General features: G+C 33.6%; 1 protein-coding gene across 1 annotated transcript in view; it reads left to right on the forward strand.

Annotated features, from left to right (window-relative positions):
- Nucleotides 1-21961, forward strand: part of LRP1B (LDL receptor related protein 1B) — a 1457034-nt gene that overhangs the window by 1197523 nt on the left and 237550 nt on the right. Inside the window, exons 54-59 of the mRNA XM_069540814.1 lie at nucleotides 67-207; nucleotides 1329-1516; nucleotides 7246-7429; nucleotides 12061-12146; nucleotides 17822-17944; nucleotides 19359-19540. Of these exons, the coding sequence (XP_069396915.1) occupies nucleotides 67-207; nucleotides 1329-1516; nucleotides 7246-7429; nucleotides 12061-12146; nucleotides 17822-17944; nucleotides 19359-19540 (904 nt within the window). The remainder of the gene's footprint in view (nucleotides 1-66; nucleotides 208-1328; nucleotides 1517-7245; nucleotides 7430-12060; nucleotides 12147-17821; nucleotides 17945-19358; nucleotides 19541-21961) is intronic.

Raw genomic sequence — 21961 nt, forward strand, 5'->3', positions numbered from 1 at the left:
GTACATTATGAAATAAAGTTTTAATGAATATTTGTTATATGAATTGGAATGTTTCTTTGTCTCCAGGATACCGACAGTGCAATGCCGAAGAATTTAGTTGTGCTGATGGACGATGTCTTTTAAATACTCAGTGGCAGTGTGATGGAGACTTTGACTGCCCAGACCATTCTGATGAAGCACCTATAAATCCAAAGTGTAAAAGTGCAGGTACAGAAAATATATAATACTATGTTTATTCCAAAATTTGTTTTTTTAAGGCAATATTGTGACTCTGTTTTTTAGTCTCATATAATATTCAGTGAGAGGAAATGCAAATAATTAAGCATGTGATGCTTCTATTGATACCATGCAGGATCCTAGTAACCAACTTTGTTTTGGAGCTAGTTATAGAAGTGTAAGTCTGTGCCCCAAATATGAAGATTTGTGGCAATGAACCAGATGAATTCATCATCCTCCTCCTTTAAAGAAGTCATTTTTTCTTAATATATTATTTTATGTGAGGATAATTTTCTTGTATGGACCTACTTGAAAATTTAATCATAAAAGAAATTGAGATTTACTGAAATAGAGTCAATATTATTCAGACTTAGGCAAAATGAAATAAATTGCATATCATTTGAACAGAAATATATACATAGCCAAACTTGGTCTATTTTACACTTTACTATTCCAAAGATTGAATACATAGTTATACATTTTAGAATAAACCCAATTACTTTTTTTCTCATGTAGTTTACATGTTAATAGGCATTCTTTTATCATGTATGGTAATGAGTAATGTTTAAATCATCAGATTGTGAGTAGCTGCAAAACTTGAACTCCTTTCTATAGCTATATTTGTGACAACTATGATTTACCGCAAGTATCTTTTTTATGCCTGGACTTAAAAATATCAATGTTATATATCCAGGAAGAAAAAGAACTTAGGAATATCTAGCTATTCCAGATTCTTAATTTTTAGTGACGTATAATTTCTCGGAGACTTTTGGCTTGTGGGAAATGTCAAGCTATCATTACACTTTTGAACTCATTCTTCACAGTATAGATGAAGACAGAAATACTCCATTAATTTTAGTATAGGTGCTTATTTTGATTGTTAAATTTCAATGTAAAGCTAGATTTGCGGTGTGTTGAACATGAAAGTACAGTTTGCCCTTGATTTTCTTCATGTATAAAATATTACACTGAATATAAAGCATTTTATATGTACATATATTTACTATAATTTTTGACAGACAAGTCATCATATTTGTGAATGTATTCAACAATTGTAGTATAAAACAATGGCATGCTCTTTATGTTCCATTTGTTTTATTTTCTTTTTCCAGAACAGTCATGCAACAGTTCATTTTTTATGTGCAAAAATGGCAGGTGCATTCCCAGTGAAGGTCTTTGTGACAATAAGGATGACTGTGGTGATGGATCAGATGAAAGAAACTGCCATGTAAATGAATGCTTGAGTAGGAAAGTCAGTGGATGTTCTCAAGATTGTCAGGACCTTCCAGCCAGTTATAAGGTAGGCACGCATCAAAGACAGAAAATCATCTGACAGGTTAGAATTTGGGGCAATAAAAATGATTTCATCCAATATAGCTGTAAAACTTTAAGTCATTATAATATCATTAGTTAAAACTATTTAAATGGAGAGTTTCTGTGTGTGCAAACCATAATAATAGTGTGGTATATAAATTGTGAGAATATACTCATGGAGACAAAAAAATCAAAATGTTTTCTAATAAATGCTGATCATAAAGAAAAAAGCAAAGGACGACCAGTGTTTGAGGAAGGTAACTGCTGTTAATAGCTGCATAAATGTTTATGCAACTCTCTTAAATTCCCGTTGCTTCCTTCGTTTCCCCTCTCATACATCCTTGAAGTGGAATGGGCTAATCATTTATGTACCACAACACTGGAGAATACAATATTTTTTCATATAAACAGGAAGAAAAAAAACAGAGCACATGAATTATTAGGACTGAGTGCAGGTACACTAAAAATAAATCATGCCTAACATTCTAATTGCTTTTTGTTAGTTCCATTTTCCTGAAGAATGTGATTCACTGACAAAATTGATTGACACAAACAGCTTTTGAAAACATCTCTTTCAATATGTTGGAACGGAAGATGCATACAAAAAATAATATTGAAGTGGTGCATTAGGTTAAAATCAATTATGTAAATGTGGGAAAACCTCAGTAAAAGCAATTCAGCTGGAAATTAGTGTTTTTAACTGGACAATAGCTCTGTATGAATCAGCAAAAGGACATGGCTTTTACGAACTACAGAGGCAGTCTAATCCAGTTAGGAGTAGTACAGAGTTCAGATTTTGTTCTACTGAGTTCTGCACTGATCAGAACATACCTGGGGTACTGTGTATATTTATGGACATGACACTTTAAGAGGAACCTTGACAAACTGTACTGTATCCCCATTTGTACAGCCAGTGGCATAAGGGGGTCTGGAAAACACACCTTTGGAAGAAGTTTTACCAAGAGAAAAATGGCTAGTCAGTTGTATTTAAATATATGAAGTACTGGAATAGGGAGCATACCTTTCTGAGTTGTTTCAAATGTTGGAAATAGGAGTTGGGAAGCAGATTCTGTATAAGAAAGACTTTTTGAACATTAGAATTCTCTACATTGGAATGAGTTGCCAAATTTCTCACATCTAAAAGTATTTCAGTTGGAACTAAGTGACTTTCTTTAAAAGATGCTAGAGAAAAAAAAAAGTGTGTTTAACAAAGATGCTTCAGTTTTTCCTTGACAGCCTTGATATTCTATGACAAGTCAGTTCTATCTAATGGTAAATTCACCAAACAACAGCTCTTAATGTGATGAGTATATATGAGGTAATTAATTTTGGCAGTAACGGTTTTGAAACCCAATGAAGCAGAAAAAATGTTATTGGTGATTTATGTACAATCAATATAGAAATGTTTCCAAAAAAGTCAGGGAATGTATTATAGAATTATTAAAGGTAATAGTTTAAATTTTGTCATGTTATAAATAATCTATCTTATCATATAGAATGTATATCTATCCATCTATCTGTCTAAAATTTAAATTTCAAAGTAGATTTGTGTTTATCCTGTGTATATTTTTAATCTGTCATAATCTTGGTGGTAAAATCTAAAAATTATAGAATATGGAATAGTCACCTTTTGACATAACATCAAAAGTACAGTGTAATTTTTTTTTAATGCCTGCATGTAAGAAATACTGAGTGCCCAGAGATTCCATATTTGGAAAACTAGTTTTGGTAGAAGTAAATCTCACCCAGAAAGCCATGATAAATCATACTATTTTAATTACTTTATAAGATTCCTCATAGAGAAATAATTGTTTATTGATACCTTTAAAATATAATTATTTTCTGACTTCTCTGAAGGAGTCATAGAATGAAATGAGAATTCTAGGTAAAAGAGACAAACTGTTTAATTATTCAAAAGGCAATGTATATGATACCTGACAAAATTGCAGTGGATAAATGTTCCTTAATATACAAACATGTCAAAACTAATGAATAGGGCTTCCCTGGTGGCGCAGTGGTTGAGAGTCTGCCTGCCGATGCAGAGGATACGGGTTTGTGCCCCGGACTGGGAAGATCCCACATGCCGCGGAGCGGCTAGGCCCGTGAGCCATGGCCACCGAGCCTGCGCGTCCAGAGCCTGTGCTCCGCAACGGGAGAGGCCACAACAGTGAGAGGCCCGCGTACCGCAAAAAACAAACAAACAAAACAAAACAAAAAACTAATGAATAAAATAAAACATCTACTGGGGGAAGCAAGACCAGTTCAAAAATGAAAGGAGCCAGGATGAGAATCATAAATAAGAGATATAAGCAAAGATTCAAAACAAATATTTTATATATTGTGTTGATATATATGTTATATTTATATTATATATGTCATTTTAAAACATATATATAATATGTTATATTTCTGACAATTTATTTATAGGAGATTGAATAAAAAATGTTATATACAACAAAATGCTTATCTATTTGGGGAAAAAAGTGTTAGCTGGTGGGTTTCTCTTTTTCAGAGAATGGGGAAAACTATCCAGTAAACTATTTCTCATTACATTATCAGCAGAACATGACAACTCCTCCTTCAAATTCTGCAATAAAATGAAAATTGCTTATAAAAGCAAAATTTAGACCTTCTGAACAATTTGCTGTAAAACAAATACAATTGATTTAACTATTCAAAAGGGAGTAATAACACAACTAAGCAAGAATCTTATTTGGATGGAATGGTAACTTACCATGTGAAAATAAATGTACTTTTGGGAGATAAATAATTTTAATGTGTATAAGATAACCAGTATTTTAAAATATCACTAAAAAGCTGCAAATTTTTCTGAATGTAATAGGAAAACTTTGGATAGCTATATTTGTTTCTGGTAGCTATATGTTTCTCTATAAAAATTAATATAAATCAAGACAATTTGAAATAGTTCTTGATTATGAGAAATATTAACATGACATTGAATATATATATCTCACTTTCATAAAAATTTTCTTTTTAAGTGAAAATGAAACATTTTTAAATTTTTTTTTATTAAATGTAGATGAATCTCTCATCTTATATCTCTGACACAAATGATTATTATTTTTTCATTCAATTTATGAATGTTAGGTTAGTAGAATTTCCCATAAATGCCTTTTAATTATTTGGGAGCAAAAAATGTTTTTGTTAAAACAAGGTTAACAAGACTGGGGAGGATATTATCTTTTAAAAAAATCTTCTCTTTTAATAAACACATTAAAAATACTTACTCTACACCTTAAACATCCTAATTTCATTTGTTTACAGAAATGTTCATTGCATTTGGTAACTTTTACCTTCAAGAAATTAATTTTCCACAAATATGTTTTTATCCAAACTATTTAATATAGTAGTTCTATAAGCCTGACATTAGCCATTCAAAGTAATTTTCAGAAGCCATATTAGAATTCGGACACTATTTCTTTTCATAGTACTCTTTCTGAGAGGAATTTAATGCATTCTATAAAATGTCCTTTCACCTGTCCTGAAGCGCCCCTTGAATTCAACTATACCCTGTGTCTGCTTATGTGTCTCTGGGTTCCACATGATCACATGTCTGATTTCCAGTTCTTTTCAGTGATATCTTTTTGTAGCTTTTCAGTTTTGTTTTTGAAAAATTTATTTATTTTTTTAAGTGTGGTAAAATATACAACATAAAATTTATCATTTTAACTACTTTTAAGTATATATTTCAGTGACATTTAGCATCTATTTTTTTTTTTTTTTGACATAGGATAAACACCAATTCCCCTGACTTCCTCATCAGGTAGTAGGATGAGTCTTCTCAAAAAAAGTAATATTGGGCTTCCCTGGTGGCGCAGTGGTTGAGAGTCCGCCTGCCGATGCAGGGGACGCGGGTTCGTGCCCCGGTCCGGGAAGATCCCACATGCCGCGGAGCGGCTGGGCCCGGGAGCCATGGCCGCTGAGCCTGCGCATCCGGAGCCTGTGCTCTGCAACGGGAGAGGCCACAACAATGAGAGGCCCGCGTACCGAAAAAAAAAAAAAAAGTAATATTGTCACAGGCTCAAATATTATGAGGAGAATTTGGAAAATTAAGTTGTGGATTTTGCTTTGATTTACTGGCTTGCTAGTGGATTCTGGGGATTACAAAAAATTCTTTATAATCTTAGGATTATTATTGTATCTAATAATCTTAGGATTATTAGATAAATATTGGTGTAAATTGTTAATGATAAAAGTGCTAAGAGCTTAAAGAGATTTGTTTCTTGTTAAAGGACTTAGAAAAAGATATTCAGGGCTTCCCTGGTGGCGCAGTGGTTGAGAGTCCGCCTGCCGATGCAGGGGACACAGGTTCGTGCCCCGGTCCGGGAAGATCCCACATGCCGCGGAGCAGCTGGGCCCGTGAGCCATGGCCGCTGAGCCTGCGCGTCCAGAGCCTGTGCTCCACAACGGGAGAGGCCGCAACAGTGAGAGGCCCGTGTACTGCAAAAAAAAAAAAAAAAAAAAAAGATATTCATTTATCTTTTGAGCACTTTCAGGTGAAGTTGATGCTCCTTCTCCTCCACATAATGAACACCATTTTTTGTACTTAAAAAAATTCTACCCCTCAATTAATTGTTTGCTCATTATTTAATAATAAGCACATATCTCTCTCTAATATTTTCCCAATAGATACAAAGGCTCAAATGTTTACTATGAATAATTCTTGAATACTAGTTTTTCTTGACAACTTAAGAGTTCCTACCTAATTCACTATCCTATTCAGTACTCACAAGTTCTTTTATTCAAAGGCCACTAAATAGTCTTGGTGAAGGTTAACATGTTCACAATCATCTGGCCAATTATCGGTTCGTGTTGTATAATTATAATTCCGTATGCTACTTGACAGGGACTGAATATAAAACTGAAAGACCAATCACCGCCCCTTTTTATTTTCAGGAATGCAAAGACACATATGGTATGACATTGTACTGAGAACTGATATGCCAGTTAGTAAATATTACATAATCATTAGAGGGTCATATAGAACATGATAGAGATGATGGGAAAAAAATGATTTGATGATGCACATTGATTTAATTATGAAGGGGAAACTATGTTAATTTTATTATTTCTCCAGACATCATATTTGGTTAAGGACTCAGACCCTGCCAATAAATATTAATTGAGCCTTATTATTTGTTAAAAATTACAGAGAGAATCAGCTCTCCTTCTGGCTTTATCTACACAATTTCACCTTTGTGCCTCTGGGTTTCTCATGGGTTAACTAATAATAGTGCCTATATTATAGATTTCTGTTAAGACTCTAATGAAATAACATACGTGACAATATTAGTAATTCTCAGAGCTCCACTTAAGGGTTAATCCTTATGATTATTAAAGTCTTCTAAAAACACAATATAATGCAATAAAAAAAAATACAGAAGAAGCTGATGGTTTAGTTTTGTTTTCCTTGCCATTCTCTAGCCAACATGGTTTGCTGATTTATGTTGGTTAGCTTTTGTAATCTTGTCAACCTCAGAAGATCAAATGATGATATTTGAGAGAATCCTTTTTTAACTTAAACTGTATGTAATATATGTAGTTCTTATTAAAGTTTAATTTCTGGGGGACAGAAAGACTTGGCATTATCTATTATTAACTGATTTTCTTGCTTGAATCACGCTAAATGGATATCCAATAGCAAGAGACAGTGACAATGATATGAATTTATTATGCTTGTTTTTCATTCTCCAGTGCAAATGCTGGCCTGGATTTCAACTGAAGGATGATGGTAAAACATGTGTAGACGTTGATGAATGCTCTTTGGGCTTTCCGTGTAGCCAGCAATGCATCAATACATATGGGACCTACAGGTGCCTCTGTACAGATGGATATGAAATACAACCTGATAACCCAAATGGCTGCAAATCACTCTCAGGTATCGAATTGAACTTGTTCACTGAGTCAGCCTCAGTTACACATATGGATCTGATTTTGTAGCTATTCTTGTTGAATTCATTCCTCATTGCTGTTTCTAAGAAGTCAAAATTCTCCTCTACTTACCTTGATATGGAAATTTGTCACTCTGTTATTGCACGTTGTCCACACACTGCTCTGTTTTTAGTACCATTCCAGTGTGGTCCTGTGAATTATTAAGTGTTTTCTAGATTTTGAGAACAAGTAAAAACTATATCTAGCACTGCTTCCTGTATCACAGGTTCTTGGGAGCAGGTTTGGCCAAGGCTATTAAAGAGCCTGTTGTGACAGCGTCCTAATATTTTTTTTCCTTCTGCCCTACACCATACACACACTCATATATGTGTGCCAAGGAGAACAATGGGTCAGTAATAATAATAGTAATAATGATGACAACAATAACAAAAAATCAGGAATATAAGACTATTTGAATTCTTCCAGTGATTCAACAAGTATTATTAAACTTCTGTTTATTTCAAGCAGTGTGTTTGATTTGTGAATTAGAAAATTCAATAAAATATTAAAACAAATTATGATTCATCAGGGGAGAAAATCAAACATTAAAATGATACAAAGTAATATATAATAATAACTTAAAATGGGCAGAAAATGGTGCATAATATGTTTCTATTCCTCTTACTGTGATATTGAGTATAATCAATTAAATAGCATTGCCAGTTTCTCATGTACATTTATGTTGAACAACATTTAAAAAACTAGATGTTTGGGCTTCCCTGGTGGCGCAGTGGTTGAGAGTCCACCTGCCGATGCAGGGGACGCGGGTTCGTGCCCCGGTCTGGGAGGATCCCACATGCTGCGGAGCGGCTGGGCCCGTGAGCCATGGCTGCTGAGCCTGTGCGTCCGGAGCCTGTGCTCCGCGGCGGGAGAGGCCACAGCAGTGAGAGGCCCACATACCGTAAAAAAAAAAAAAACACTAGATTTTTCTCATCTACTTTCATAAAATAAATAAAAGGGATAGGAATTTAAAAATTAGTTTTTTAACTGGTTAAAATTATGCACATTATGGAGAAAAATAACTCTTTTCAGTTTTTCATTCCACTCACTTATTCTTGGAATGTCCGTCTCTGAATAAATTTGTGTATTATTTGGAGCCCATTGTTTTATTTGCCAGCCTACTTTTTTTTTTTTTTGCCAGCTCACTGCTTACTACATCATTCATTTAGTGACATGGGATAAGAAGAAAAGATAAAATCTAAAAACTAGTTAGTGTTTCCATTACTTTAAACTTTTCACAAAGGATTATGAAAAGGAGGTGAATGCTAATCATTTATTTGGGTCTTGTTACATCATGTATCCATGATATAGTGGTTTTCCATTAAAAGTAATAAATAGAAACTAGTAACAATTTTAATATAAATATGAGTGTCCCTGAATAATAAATCTTTTGCTAAAGGGAGGCTAGATATTTTCCCCAAAATTTATTGACATATAATTAACCTATAACATTGTGTAACATTAAGGTAATACAATGCATTCACTTGATATACTTATATACAGTAATATGATTACCATGGTAGTAGTAGCTAACATCTCCATCACTTCACATAATTACCACTGCTTTTTTGTGGTTAGAACATTTAAGATCTACTCTCTTAGCAACTTTCAAGTGTGTAGTACAGTGTAGTTATCTATAATCACAATGTAGTGCATCAGACCCCCAGAACCTATTCATCTTCCAACTGAAAGTTTGTACTCTTTAACCAACATCTCCACATGTTCCCCACCATGCAAACCTTGGTAACTACTATTCTACTCTGTTTCAATGAGTTTGGCTTTTTTAGATTCCACCTATAAGTGATATCATAGAGTATTTGTCTTTCTCTGTTTGACTTGTTTCACTTAGCATAATTCTTCAAGCACCATCCATGTTGTCTCAAATGGCAGGATTTTATTCTTTTTCATGGCTATACAGATCCCATTCATCTGTTGATGGACACTTAGGTTGTTTCCATGTCTCGGCTATTGTGAATAATGCTACAATAAATTTGGGAGTACAGATATAGCTTTGATATACTATTTTCACATCCTTTGGATATATACCCAGGAGTGAGATTGCTGGATGGCAGTTCTATTATTAATTTTTTGAGCAACCTCCATTCTGTTTTCGGTAGTGGTTTCACCAACTTACATTCCAACCAAAAGAGCACAAGGTTTGTCTTTTCTTCAGTCACTGCCAACATTTATCTCTTGTCATTTTGGTGACAGCCATTCTAACAGGTGTGAGGTGATATATCATTATGGTTTCGATTTGCATTTCCCTGATGTTCAGAGATGTTTAGCCCCTTTTCATGTGCCTATTGGCCATCTGTATGCTTTCTTTGGAAAAATGTCTGTTCAGTTCCTCTGCCCATTTTTTAATAGATTGTTTATTTTTTGTTATTGATTTATATGAGTTATTTATATATTTTGGATATTAACCCCTTATCAGATATATTATTTGCAAGTATTTTCTCCCATCCCATAGGTTGCCTTTTCATTATGTTGATTGTTTATTTTTTTTTCTTCTAAACTTTCCTTAATAGTCAATTCTTTTTTAAAATTAATTTATTTAGTTTTGGCTGTGTTGGGTCTCCATTGCTGCGCACAGGCTTTCTCTGGTTGAAGCAAGCAGGGCTACTCTTCGTTGTGGTGCGCGGGCTTCTCATTGTGGTGGCTTCTCTTGTTGCGCAGCACTGGCTCTAGGCACGTGGGCTTCAGTAGTTGCAGCATGAGGGCTCAGTAGTTGTGGCTCGCGAGCTTAGTTGCTCCACAGAGTGTGGGATCTTCCTGGACCAGGGATTGAACCTGTGTCCCCTGCATTGGCAGGCGGATTCTTAACCACTGCACCACCAGGGAAGTCCCGATTGTTTCTTTTCCTTTGCAGAAGCTTTTTTGTTTGATGTAGTCCCCATTGATGATTTTTGCTTTTGTTGTTTGTGTTTTTGGTGTCATAGGCAAACAGTCATTTCCAAGACCAGTGTAAAGGCGATTTTTCTCTATGTTTTCCTCTAGGAATTTCAAATTTCAGGTCTTACAATTTAAGTTGTAAAGAACAGAACTGCCTAAGTATTAAGGTAGAACATGACTGATTAATAACATTTATGAATGTAGAACTATATTGATAGGAGGGCAAAGCAACTTTAACTTGAGAGACAACTCTTTTGAGTAGGGTTCTGAGTCTCTATTTAACCTCAACAGGAAGACTGGAATGATTAGAGGTGCTGCCATCACTGGTAGAAGGTGATGTCGAGCATCTGTGACACACATTTCTAATCTCTGACACAGAGTATGCTAAAACAGAGTACAGTGCCGTATGTATTATACATATACTGTAAAACTAAAGGCTGAAAGGAAGAAAGTAATAAGTTTGAACATAAATTTGAACATCATAATAATTCAAATCAAATAATTTGAATAATAATTCAAATAATATTATTCATAATAATAATTCAAATAATTTGAACATAAACAGGACAATAACTCTATAACAATAAATGATTTACAATAAAGTCCTCATTTAATCATGTAAAGTGGCTACCTTTTTCATTGTTTTTTTCTAATCTATGCTGACATTAAATTTGCTTACGAGGCATCTAAGTGTATGAATGCATCTTAGAAACAAAGATGTTTAAAAGGAGTTTGATCTTTACATATATGAAGCATGGTTAGATTATTTTTATTATCTTTCCTAGATTCTAGAACAAATAATATACTAAAGCATGTTGGACAAATAAGAAGGAAATAGACTCTTACTTAAGAGAAGCTTCCAGGCAGATGAAAAACGTGTATGTAGGCAGTGAAATTCTTGGTTTTCACTGAAGTTATTCTGAGAGCATAAGCTGGTTATTTGATTATCAAGAAAGAATTTTCTGGTTATAGGAATGTTTAGCTGTACTGTAGGTTTCTAAGATAGGTGCAGATTATCCTTCTCTGAAATTCATTTAAAAATAAGATTTCTATCCTTCCCTCCACCCCTTTCCCCCTGGTAACCGTAGGTTTGTTTTCTACATCCGTGCCTCTATTTCTGTTTTGTAAATAAGTTCATTTGTACCATTTGAGAGATTGGGATTGACATGTACACACTACTATATGTAAAGTAGATAACTAGTAAGAACCTGCTGTATAGCACAGGGAACTCTGCTCAATACTCTGTAATGACCTATATGGGAAAAGAATCTAAAAAAAAAAGTGGATATATTGTATATGTATAACTGATTCACTTTGCTGTATACCTCAAGTTAACACAACATTGGAAATCAACTATATTCCAATTTAAAAAAAAGGAACAACAAAAAATAAGATTTTAACAGCAGGTGTTTTCTACTAATTTCAAATAAATTAGATAATTTAATATTCAAGAAGACTGAGGGAAAGAGAGGGATTTGGAATTGTCTAGATTTTCTGTACTGCACAGGCATCTGCTTTCTTTTCATATTGTTATCAGTAGAGGTACTCAGGAAGAATTTTTTAACCATTAATCTACCAGAGGGCACTGCATTTGAACTTGCATCGCTGTAGTAACTAAACTGAGACTAAGCAGAGTTGAAAACCATAAATACTAAAGTCTAATATGTTTCTTGTCTTGGTATTTAGATGAAGAACCTTTTCTAATTCTTGCTGATCATCATGAGATAAGGAAAATTAGCACTGATGGTTCCAACTACACACTTTTAAAACAGGTATGACATTTCCATGATGATTTCATAGTATTTAATACAGACACTCTAGATATGCATTAGAGCTGTAGCAATACCTCATAATTAGTACTTCTGAAGCATGTATTCAGGGATCCATGCATGTATGCATATAAGATTGCCATAAACTTTGTTCTGTTTGAATTGTCCAGGTGATGCCTCCAACTTGTGACATCACACCATATCCAAGAAAGTAGAAGATGCAAACCATAGCTAATGCAAGGGAAAAAACTCTCTTAAGAACAGCTAGACTAGGGAAGGTATAAAATTCTTTTAAGGTAGTTGTGCATTACCCAGATTGTTCCCCCAGCCCCACAGCCCTTGGGATTTAAAAATAAACATCTTTTCCAGAACCTCAAGTTTCTGTTCTTAGAACTAAGGAATAATATGGGATTGATGATCCTTAGCCTTTAAAATTTGGAATTAGCTAGGGAGCAAAAGTACGATTATAATCCAGTCATGGTTAAAAGGTTATGAGGTGCATATATTCAGCCTTACCCTTTTCATCCCTCAACCCACCTACTTCAAGAGAATCTGGGCTACTGATCCATTTTGTTGCTTAAGTTCTGTTGTCAGAGTTTACTCATATATACTATCTGAGATGAAAGGAATGATTTCCATTTATGACAGGATGGAAATGTGAATTGCTTCCCTCAAATTTTTTTTTCCCTCCCAGTCTGCAGTGAAAGCATAAAATCAAATCATTAAAACTAGACTGATTATTACATTGACTAGAGAAATCACAGTTAGTTTTAGCATATCTTTGATCGTCAGAAGTAGCTTCTTTGGAAAGATGTGGCTTGTATCTGTCCTGCTGCAAATTTCTCTTTGCCCCAAACTGTGCGATAGTGACATGAATATGTGATAGCACTCTCTAGAACAAGTGTGCCAAAAATAAAGATATTTCTTGTTCTTGTAGTATGTTTATGCCAGCACTAGGCATTAGATGAAGAAGTCCATTCATGTGTTGATTTTTCAGCAACATAAAGAATACTTAACTAAAGATAATTTTCCACTCACTCCTGGGTACCTCCATTGCTATAGTTAGAGTTTCATTCATATTGCTTAAGAATTTAGTCTTACTTTAAGTGCAGATATTCATTAGCAAGTGTGATGTTTACTATTCCCCACAGAATTGGATTTTGCAGCTTCTAAGTCACAAATTGAAAATTAAAATTTCACATGAAAATCCAGATTTCTGGCTACTCATGAAAAAATAGGAAGGTGTAGCATTTCTGGGTTCACATCCCTGAATGGACACAATCCAAGCTGGGTAGCAGCTGCCACTGTGATTTATGCCCGTGCTCTTAATTCACCAGCATCCTCAAACTTTCCGTGTGCTTACCACATACATACTTGTCTTATTCAGGAATGTCTGTGAGGTTTAGATTCTTGCTCTTGAGTTTGGAGTGTGCCACAAATACCCACTGTTTCATACTGCCTCTTTCTCTAATTATGTACCTTAAGAGATTGGGTAAAGTACAAAATATTTTCATGTTGTTTGTAAAAACTAAACAGAAGTCTATTTAAAATATAAGAATTAAATGACTATTTCTTTAAGAGATGAGTAATACCCATAGGGAGATAGTTTAAATTTACATAACTGCTTTAAAATGGAAAAGTGTTCGTTTCCCAAATGGTTTTCTGCATTAATTTATTTTTTTCCAGTGCAGTATAACTTTAAGCATATATCAAACTTACAAAATATTGAAAATTACCTCTTTCTCTTAAGTATATTTCTCCATACCCTTTCTAGACCTTCCAAGTTAGGTGTGCAAGCTATTGATTTTCTTGTATAGTCTCTGGAAATGGGACGTGTTTATTTTCTCTTTAATAAGTTTTTTGTTTTGCTTTCTTTTGTTTTTAGCATTTCTCCCTTTTAGACTGTGCTATCTCAAAGTGAGAAAGTTTTCTTTTTAGAATACTCTATAAGCTCAGCTGAACCACAAATTTAACTAATATAGCAACAATATTTATGATCTTCAAGAAAGAACTATAACAGAGCTTCAGTGGTAGCTCCTTGCTTTATTTTCCAACCCTGTGGCTCAAGACATTTCTACTGCTATCCTTTTTTTTTTTTTTTTTTTTTTTTTGTCTTTCATGGCTAATACATTATCAGGGATTGTTCTTAAGGGACCAAAATGATTTTTATCTCCACGCATGATGTAAGTCTATTTCATACAGCCAAACCATTTTAATGCTCACATTGTTATAGTGTTTTTTTCCTGGTGATATAACTGTAGACTATTGCCAATCACTAGTACATAAGTGGGGATGAATTTCAAACAGTTTCTTAGTGTAGTTTATGGAAATAAGGAGGTAGTGAGGAAGATAAGGAAATGCACAAGGACCCTGAACACCTGTGTCTTTGGAGAGCATTTGTTAGTGGTGACCACGGAGTAAGGATGTAAAGACCCAAGAAACTAAAGACAAGCCTTAAAGTTTTGCTTGTGGGCTGCTTGAAATATGTCATTTTTGTTAGGAAACTTATTTTTAACCACAATTTCATCATGGCATTACAGAAATTTTCAAGGAGTTCAAGGTGGTAAAAACCAATTTCTTCCTCAAAGATTTTGTCTACATATGCAGAGTGAAGTAGAAAATAGCAGTAATTGTTTCTCCACATTTTCTCTCAGTCAAAAATAAATGAAAAGACAACATCTGTGCCTTAATTATTTGGGAATTCTGTGTGTAAATAATTAGGAAGAACAATTTATCCTAATATCTTAAATTTTATTCTCTTTATCGTATTTAGTAACAATCTCATGAAGTTTTATAGCATAAAATTATAACAACTGGTAGAAAGTTTTTACCCTATATATTCTAAAACACAGTTGTAGCTAAGACAGCTATAACTTAAATTCGTACAACACATTCAGAAAATGTACTTTAATAACATGGATTTTAGAAATGAAAATTAATCAAGTAGCTTTCCAATATGTTATCCAATTCAATTCTAGCAGTGACTTTTATTCCAGTAAAATTGTATAGAGAAACAAAACACAATTTCCTAAATTAATCGTCTTGAACCAAAGGGTACAAATCTTCAGCCACAGAAATAAAAGAAGCAAATAGGATTTTGATGAAACCAATTTTCAGCTCTGAAACCACTGGGATGACTCCAGTTTTTAGACGTTATTTTGACCATGCCCTTGGCTGTTTTAATGTTCCTTCCATATGATTCTGTAGAGAGAGCTCTACACTCTTTTCTGAAGGGATTAAGGGTAAAGCTGTAGAAAAATGACCAGTTTGGCTGGAAAGATATGTCAGAATTCAGACCTTCAATTTCTCTGCATTCACGGCTTTAATTTATTGTAGTTGACTTGCTAAATTTGGAATTGGATTTTCATTATCTAAATTGATTATTGTAAAGAAAGGAATAGGATAATTCTGCCATGACTGGGGATTGTGGGTGAATCTTTGCTAAGGTCAGAGACAACTTTCTCTCCCACCTTTTCCCTATAGAGGTCTAATATACCCATCTGAATTGCCAGGCCATCACAGAACCCTAACCCATTTACCTTATTCTTCCAGTGAGAAAAGCATTTGAACAGAAAGAATATTGTAGACTACTACTTTTTTTTTTTTTTTTTGCGATACGCGGGCCTCTCACTGTTGTGGCCTCTCCCATTGCGGAGCACAGGCTCCGGATGCGCAGGCTCAGCAGCCATGGCTCACGGGCCTAGCCGCTCCATGACATGTGGGGTTTTCCCGGACCGGGGCATGAACCCGTGTCCCCTGCATCAGCAGGCGGACTCTCAACCACTGCGCCACCAGGGAAGCCCTGTAGACTACCATTGAAATGAATTTATTAAACCCTCTACAGAACTTGGAATCCATTCTGTTTATATTTTAGAACCTTGATTGTGCATAGATGACTTCTTAGATGTGAATGCTTACATGTATTTAGTTAAGTAGTTCTCCAGTTATTAGGGTGTGAATGAATAATTAATGAGTCTTTTGAATCTGAGACTGAATATTAGTTGCATTTTTTTTAGCATTTATAATCATTATTCTTGATTAGTGATGCTGTCAGTAAGACTTATACTTGCATTTATTCATCTGGGCATAGTGGGGTTAAGTGATTGCAGGTTAACTTTATAATCTAGAGCTGAAGAAAAGGAGATTGCTCCTTTTAAGCCAAATAAAAGCATAAGATTTGAACCTATGATTTTAACACCATCACTGCTAGAATTTAGCCTGGCTAAGAGAAGAAAAAATCAGTATTTGCAAGAACCTTCTCTGAGTTGTTGCAAATAGTGATACATAGGTTGTCCTTAGTCTTGGAGATCATTGGAAAGAAATAAAATCTGGACAGCACTAATTTAGCTTTGGCCTGAGTTTTATAAAAAAAAAAATATATATCTCTGATTCAGTGTTATTATAAAATTTTGAATTCTGAGTATAGATGTGGAAACAGAACTCAGAATTGGGAACAACCATCCCTCCCCAAACCAAACCGAAGCAAACCACAAAACAAACAAACAAACAAAACTATCTCCTTGAAGATGCTAATCCTTACTTATAGGACTATAAGTACTCTTAAGCGACCCCTAAAACAATTTGAGACAACGACAACTTTAGGGTGAATATTGATGTAAAAAGCTTACATCAGATACAGAGATATGACAGAGATCTCTGGGGCTTTGCCAAGTGTCTATGGTGTCAATTATTTTTTAGCACGAGTTTATATATTAATAAAATATTCAACTCTTAAAGCAAGTTAACACAATTGAAATCTTGATCCAAGTTTTGTTAGTCCATTGGGGTAGTAAATCTATGAGCAGTAACAATAGGTCAGAATTAAACCAATCCCTAAGCAATCATTTGGAAAACTCAACAGCTAAGAAAATTCTCAGATCCTGATGTACAATCCTCAGATCAAATCACTGAAACAGTGGAACTGCCAAACCAAAGAACTGTAGTATCCAGAAACCCATCAGCTGAATTCATGTTCAATTTTGTTACCTGCTAAAAAATGCATTAATTGTGAGTCTGAAGGGAGGGATTTCCTCACATTTCTACCATGTGGAATAAAAAGTTGTTGACTACCTAGTTCCTCTTTGGTCAAATACTCACCTAAGGTTTTAACTTTTAAATTCTAATATGGCACTGTATTGCCTAATGGGCTACTTGAAGCATGAGAAAAAAAGAGAATGTTGCTATTTTGTTGAGACAAAGGCTTTTAGGGAAAGTAAAATTTTTAAACCTTCTTTTCTGACTTTCATCACATATCTATCAAGAGCTCATCTTAAATTATTGGGGGTCGTCTACCTTTCCAATTTAGATGTATACTCATAATGGCATCAAATTTATATTTAATATTAACTTAAAGTGAGACTCTTTTCCTTTATCTCTCTAAAAGCATTTTTTTCCACGTTACTGGCTATTTACTTAAACCATTAGCTATAAACATTCCAAAATTTTTCCTACTTGGAAAATATTTTCAAATACAATAAATTATGTAACATCTTAAGTGTATGGTGTAGAAAAAATGTAAATATATAATGCTTTTATAAAGAATTGGTATTCTCACAAATGCTATTTATTGTAAAACTGTACTTAGATTCAAAGGGAAATACTGATTCTTATGAATTCCTTAATCATTTTAAAACAATTTCTATTAACTATTATTCCAACATACTCTTTTTTATTTTTAGGGATTAAACAATGTTATTGGTATAGACTTTGATTACAAAGAAGAATTTATCTATTGGATTGATTCTAGTCGACCCAATGGCAGTCGCATAAACAGAATGTGTTTAAATGGAAGTGATATTAAGGTAATTACATATTACAATGATGGGATTATTCAATATTTTATTTGTGTGATTGAATTGAACAGAAAATGTTATTTGATGGTAATGATGCAACTCATAGAATGTATTAGGTTGGTTTGAATTTCACGTTTGTACAGTGTAGGTTAATATATACTTTAAATATGAAATTGGAGGTTTTTATCCTTATGTTTCATTATGACACTATTACTTGCAATAAGGTAAAAATCAAATTGAATAAATAAAATTTGAAACCTTATTCACAACCCTAGAAAATGTGATGGATGCTTAAGGCTTGAATGATTAGTGCCTGAGATTCGATTGTGTTGATTTATATAAAAGAAAATGTTCACCCTGAGAATTTGTAGTTGAAAAAAATAATTATTAGACTGTAGATTGAACTTATAGCACTATTAAAATTAACTTGCTATAGATGGAATTAGTTGAATGCATTTGTGTAAAATCATGAATGTTCTGAGTAGGCAGCATCGTAATTAAACACGTGTCACCTTATAGATATGAACTACTTGGCACCATTTCTATGCTAACTTGAGTTTTAAAATAAAATTATTTGTACTGTATATATGTAGTAAAATGTATTATAAAGAAGTTCAAATTCAAGTAGATAGAACTCAATTACTTTAACTTTTTTTGTAGCCATCTATAATATTGTATAGAAAGCTTTGGTGGAAGCAATCAGTTTTGAAAATATTAATGAAACCTTGTAATGTATATATATATAAAATGCCAAAACAATCAGTAGGTTGGGTACAGGGAGTTCAGAATAACTGCTATTGGTTATTTTATATGCAGCATATTTGTGCATACAAAGCCTATATCCTTATTATATTTGATATTGACATAGGTTACAATTGAGCACAGCAGTTGAATGAGTATATTTTTACTTCCCTTTGGTTGGGTGAAATACTTAATGTATGTTCTTGCTTGTATTTTTTTCTCTCTTTGTAGTAGATAATTTAAATAGGGCAAGAACAGTTGGGGGAGTAGTGAATGCTATTGGTATCTCCCCAAGAACCTGTTATTAATAAATAACATCAATAAATTTTTGTGCTTGTGTGTCTCTGCCTGTGATAGAATTTTTGCCCAAAATTTTGAGAGGAGAAGGAAACTCTAATGAAAATGTGATAAACAACTGTGTAACCATCCGAGAGCCTTTTATTTTGGTGTTTCTTTCTTAAACCTTTATGGAATTTCTAGGGGTCTGATTACATATTGGGTAATTCCTCATAAACAAGTAAGTAATTTTATTAGGTAAATTGTTCTATGTTTTGTGCTTATCTAAATCCCATTTCAAATGTTTAAATACAATTCTGTATCTCTGAAAAAAATCAAGAAGCAATTGCTTAGTTCTTATTCTAGGCATTTACACTGTTAACTTTTTAAATTCTTATTTTGTTAGGTAGTGCATAACACAGCTGTCCCCAGTGCACTTGCTGTCGATTGGATTGGAAAAAACCTCTATTGGTCTGACACAGAAAAAAGGATCATTGAAGTATCCAAACTCAATGGCTTATACCCTACTATACTGGTTAGCAAAAGGCTGAAGTTTCCCAAGGACCTGTCTTTAGATCCTCGTGCTGGGTTTGTAACAAACATTGAAAATCTTAAATTAAAGATTAAGACTGTGGATTATGTCCAATATGGTAAATCCTTGTCTATAGATTTTAACATGGGAACCCATGAAAAGTGTAAATGTGTAGAAAGTTTTATTGAGAAATCAAAAAGAGAAATGTGACTATAACAGGGATTTCCCTAGTGGTCCAGTGGTTAAGACTTCACCTTCCAATGCAGGGGGTGCAGGTTTGATCCCTGGTTGGGGAGCTGAGATCCCACATGCCTCGTGACCAAAAAACCAAAATATGAAACAGAAGCAGTATTGTAACAAATTCAATAAATACTTTAAAAATTGTCCACATCAAAAAAACTTTAAAAAAAAAAAGAAATGTGACTATCACAAATTTTTTTAAGAAAAAAATTAAAGTGATGGGATTTTAGAGCAAGTATTTTTTTAAGTTTTTAAACATAACTCTTTTTATAACTAATCAATAAATGTATTGTTGAAATGAATAAAACATACAGATTTATCCAAATTCTAACGTGTTTAAATCTTGGAGGAAAGACAGGCGAAGCACAAACTCTTGGATCCTGTTTTGTAGTATTTGTAGTAGTCATGAATAGAGATGATGTAATTCCTGAACCACTTTAGAGCAGGAGACTTAAATAGCATCCATGAATAATAAATAACAGGGTGCATTATCTATGCATTCAGAGGGAAAAGCATAGGGAGAATATCAGGAAAGATTCATATTAGAGTTGGGTTTCATTTGCATTTCTCTGTGAGAAAGAAGAACAAGTCATCATAAGGATCAAGGGCATCTGGCTGGATATCTCAGATGAGGGATGAACACACATTTAGGTGTCAAAACCTGTTTGCTAAAGTTCTATATTATGACCATTATCATTCACTTTCAATTACGTTGTTTTGGTAGGTAGAGAAGGCATGTCTTTCTTTTTTTTTTTTTACACTACAATTTGAGTGATTACGTACTCCAAAATGATCTCTGTAGAAGTTCAACCTATTGAACATGTTTGTTAAATTTGCTTTTTAAAAATAGGAAACATTTACAGTAACAAGTATTATGCTAACTCTAGTGCTCTAAATTTTCTGCTGTCTAAATTAATTTCCTATAAAGTGTTTTACCAAATCAGTTTTATCATGCCATATGCAATAATTAGATTTTGCTTCTTGTTAATATATTGTATCTCTGATTTTTGGTCTCATGTTTATAATTGGCAAAGTGATCATATCATAGTATGCATGGAGCTTGATTTTAAATATTAATTTGGCTAAAAGCAATACCTAATAGTAGAAGACTTGTACTGTAAATACTACTCTGTTTCCAAGGTAATGGTGCAAGTTTTAAATTTTTGCAATATAATTATGTAACTATTTTGTTACCTTTTAAAATATTTTCTTTACCATAGTAACAGAAGAGTGTCAATTCTATTTTAACTGAAACAGAGTTACAAGAGCGTCTGTTTCTATAGATGTTTCAAGAAATAATGGCCAGATATACTAAATTTGGCTATCGTCATTATTCATTCATAAGAATATGAATGTTTGAGTCCTTTGGTATTTTATCAGAAGATATTTATTTTAGTGTGTCCATTGTCCTTTTCTTCAAAATCAGTATGGCTATCTTAGCTTCTCATCCAATAATTTTCAAGATGCTTCATTTTCCAAATGAAAGAAACATTATCTGTTAATAATAACAGTATTATGGAATTTCCTAGTTATAAAGCAAAAACTGTATGCTAGCATAGTGAACACAGCTGGATCTAGCTTTAAGTTTTATTTCTCCCAGGTTATGGTTATTATCCCATAAACTGACAGCAGTCTTAAGTTATCGTCAACATAAACCCATCCACCAAAAGTGTCAACTTAAACAATGAAGTACTAAATTATTGTAGATATTATGGAAGACTCCTTTGATTTCGTTTTTAAATATTTTGTTATGATATGGAATGGCAGATTATAACCCAAGAAACATAAAAATTAGATCTTTCTATGAAACAATTAAAGCCACATAGCAGATAAACAGATTCCAACAGAAAAAATTTAATGACACCTTTTTTGTTCATACTGTTTTCCTAGTTCCCCAGAGTGAGACAATAGGGCGACTTGGATTTTAGCTTTTATGAGATGAGCTTAAGGGTGAAAATGCCATAGCTGTCTAAAATATTGTACAATCTTGCTTCAAAAATGACAGCTCAAATTGTAAGATTAATAAAAATGCAATTGAACCTTTCTATGTCAGATTGCCATTGTGATTTGCATATGTTTTGAATATGCCAATACTACTGACCCCTCTTTCCTTGAGAAGGTGATTTCTGTCGCGATATTTAGTGAGGAATAGGGTAAGGATTATTTAAGGGAAGATAAAGATCATTGGAGTATCTAATGCAGTAAAGCGAGTAAACATTTAGAAGGTAGCTTGGGGG

Source organism: Delphinus delphis, chromosome 7, assembly GCF_949987515.2.
Source record: "Delphinus delphis chromosome 7, mDelDel1.2, whole genome shotgun sequence".
In the NCBI taxonomy this organism is placed as follows: domain Eukaryota; kingdom Metazoa; phylum Chordata; class Mammalia; order Artiodactyla; family Delphinidae; genus Delphinus; species Delphinus delphis.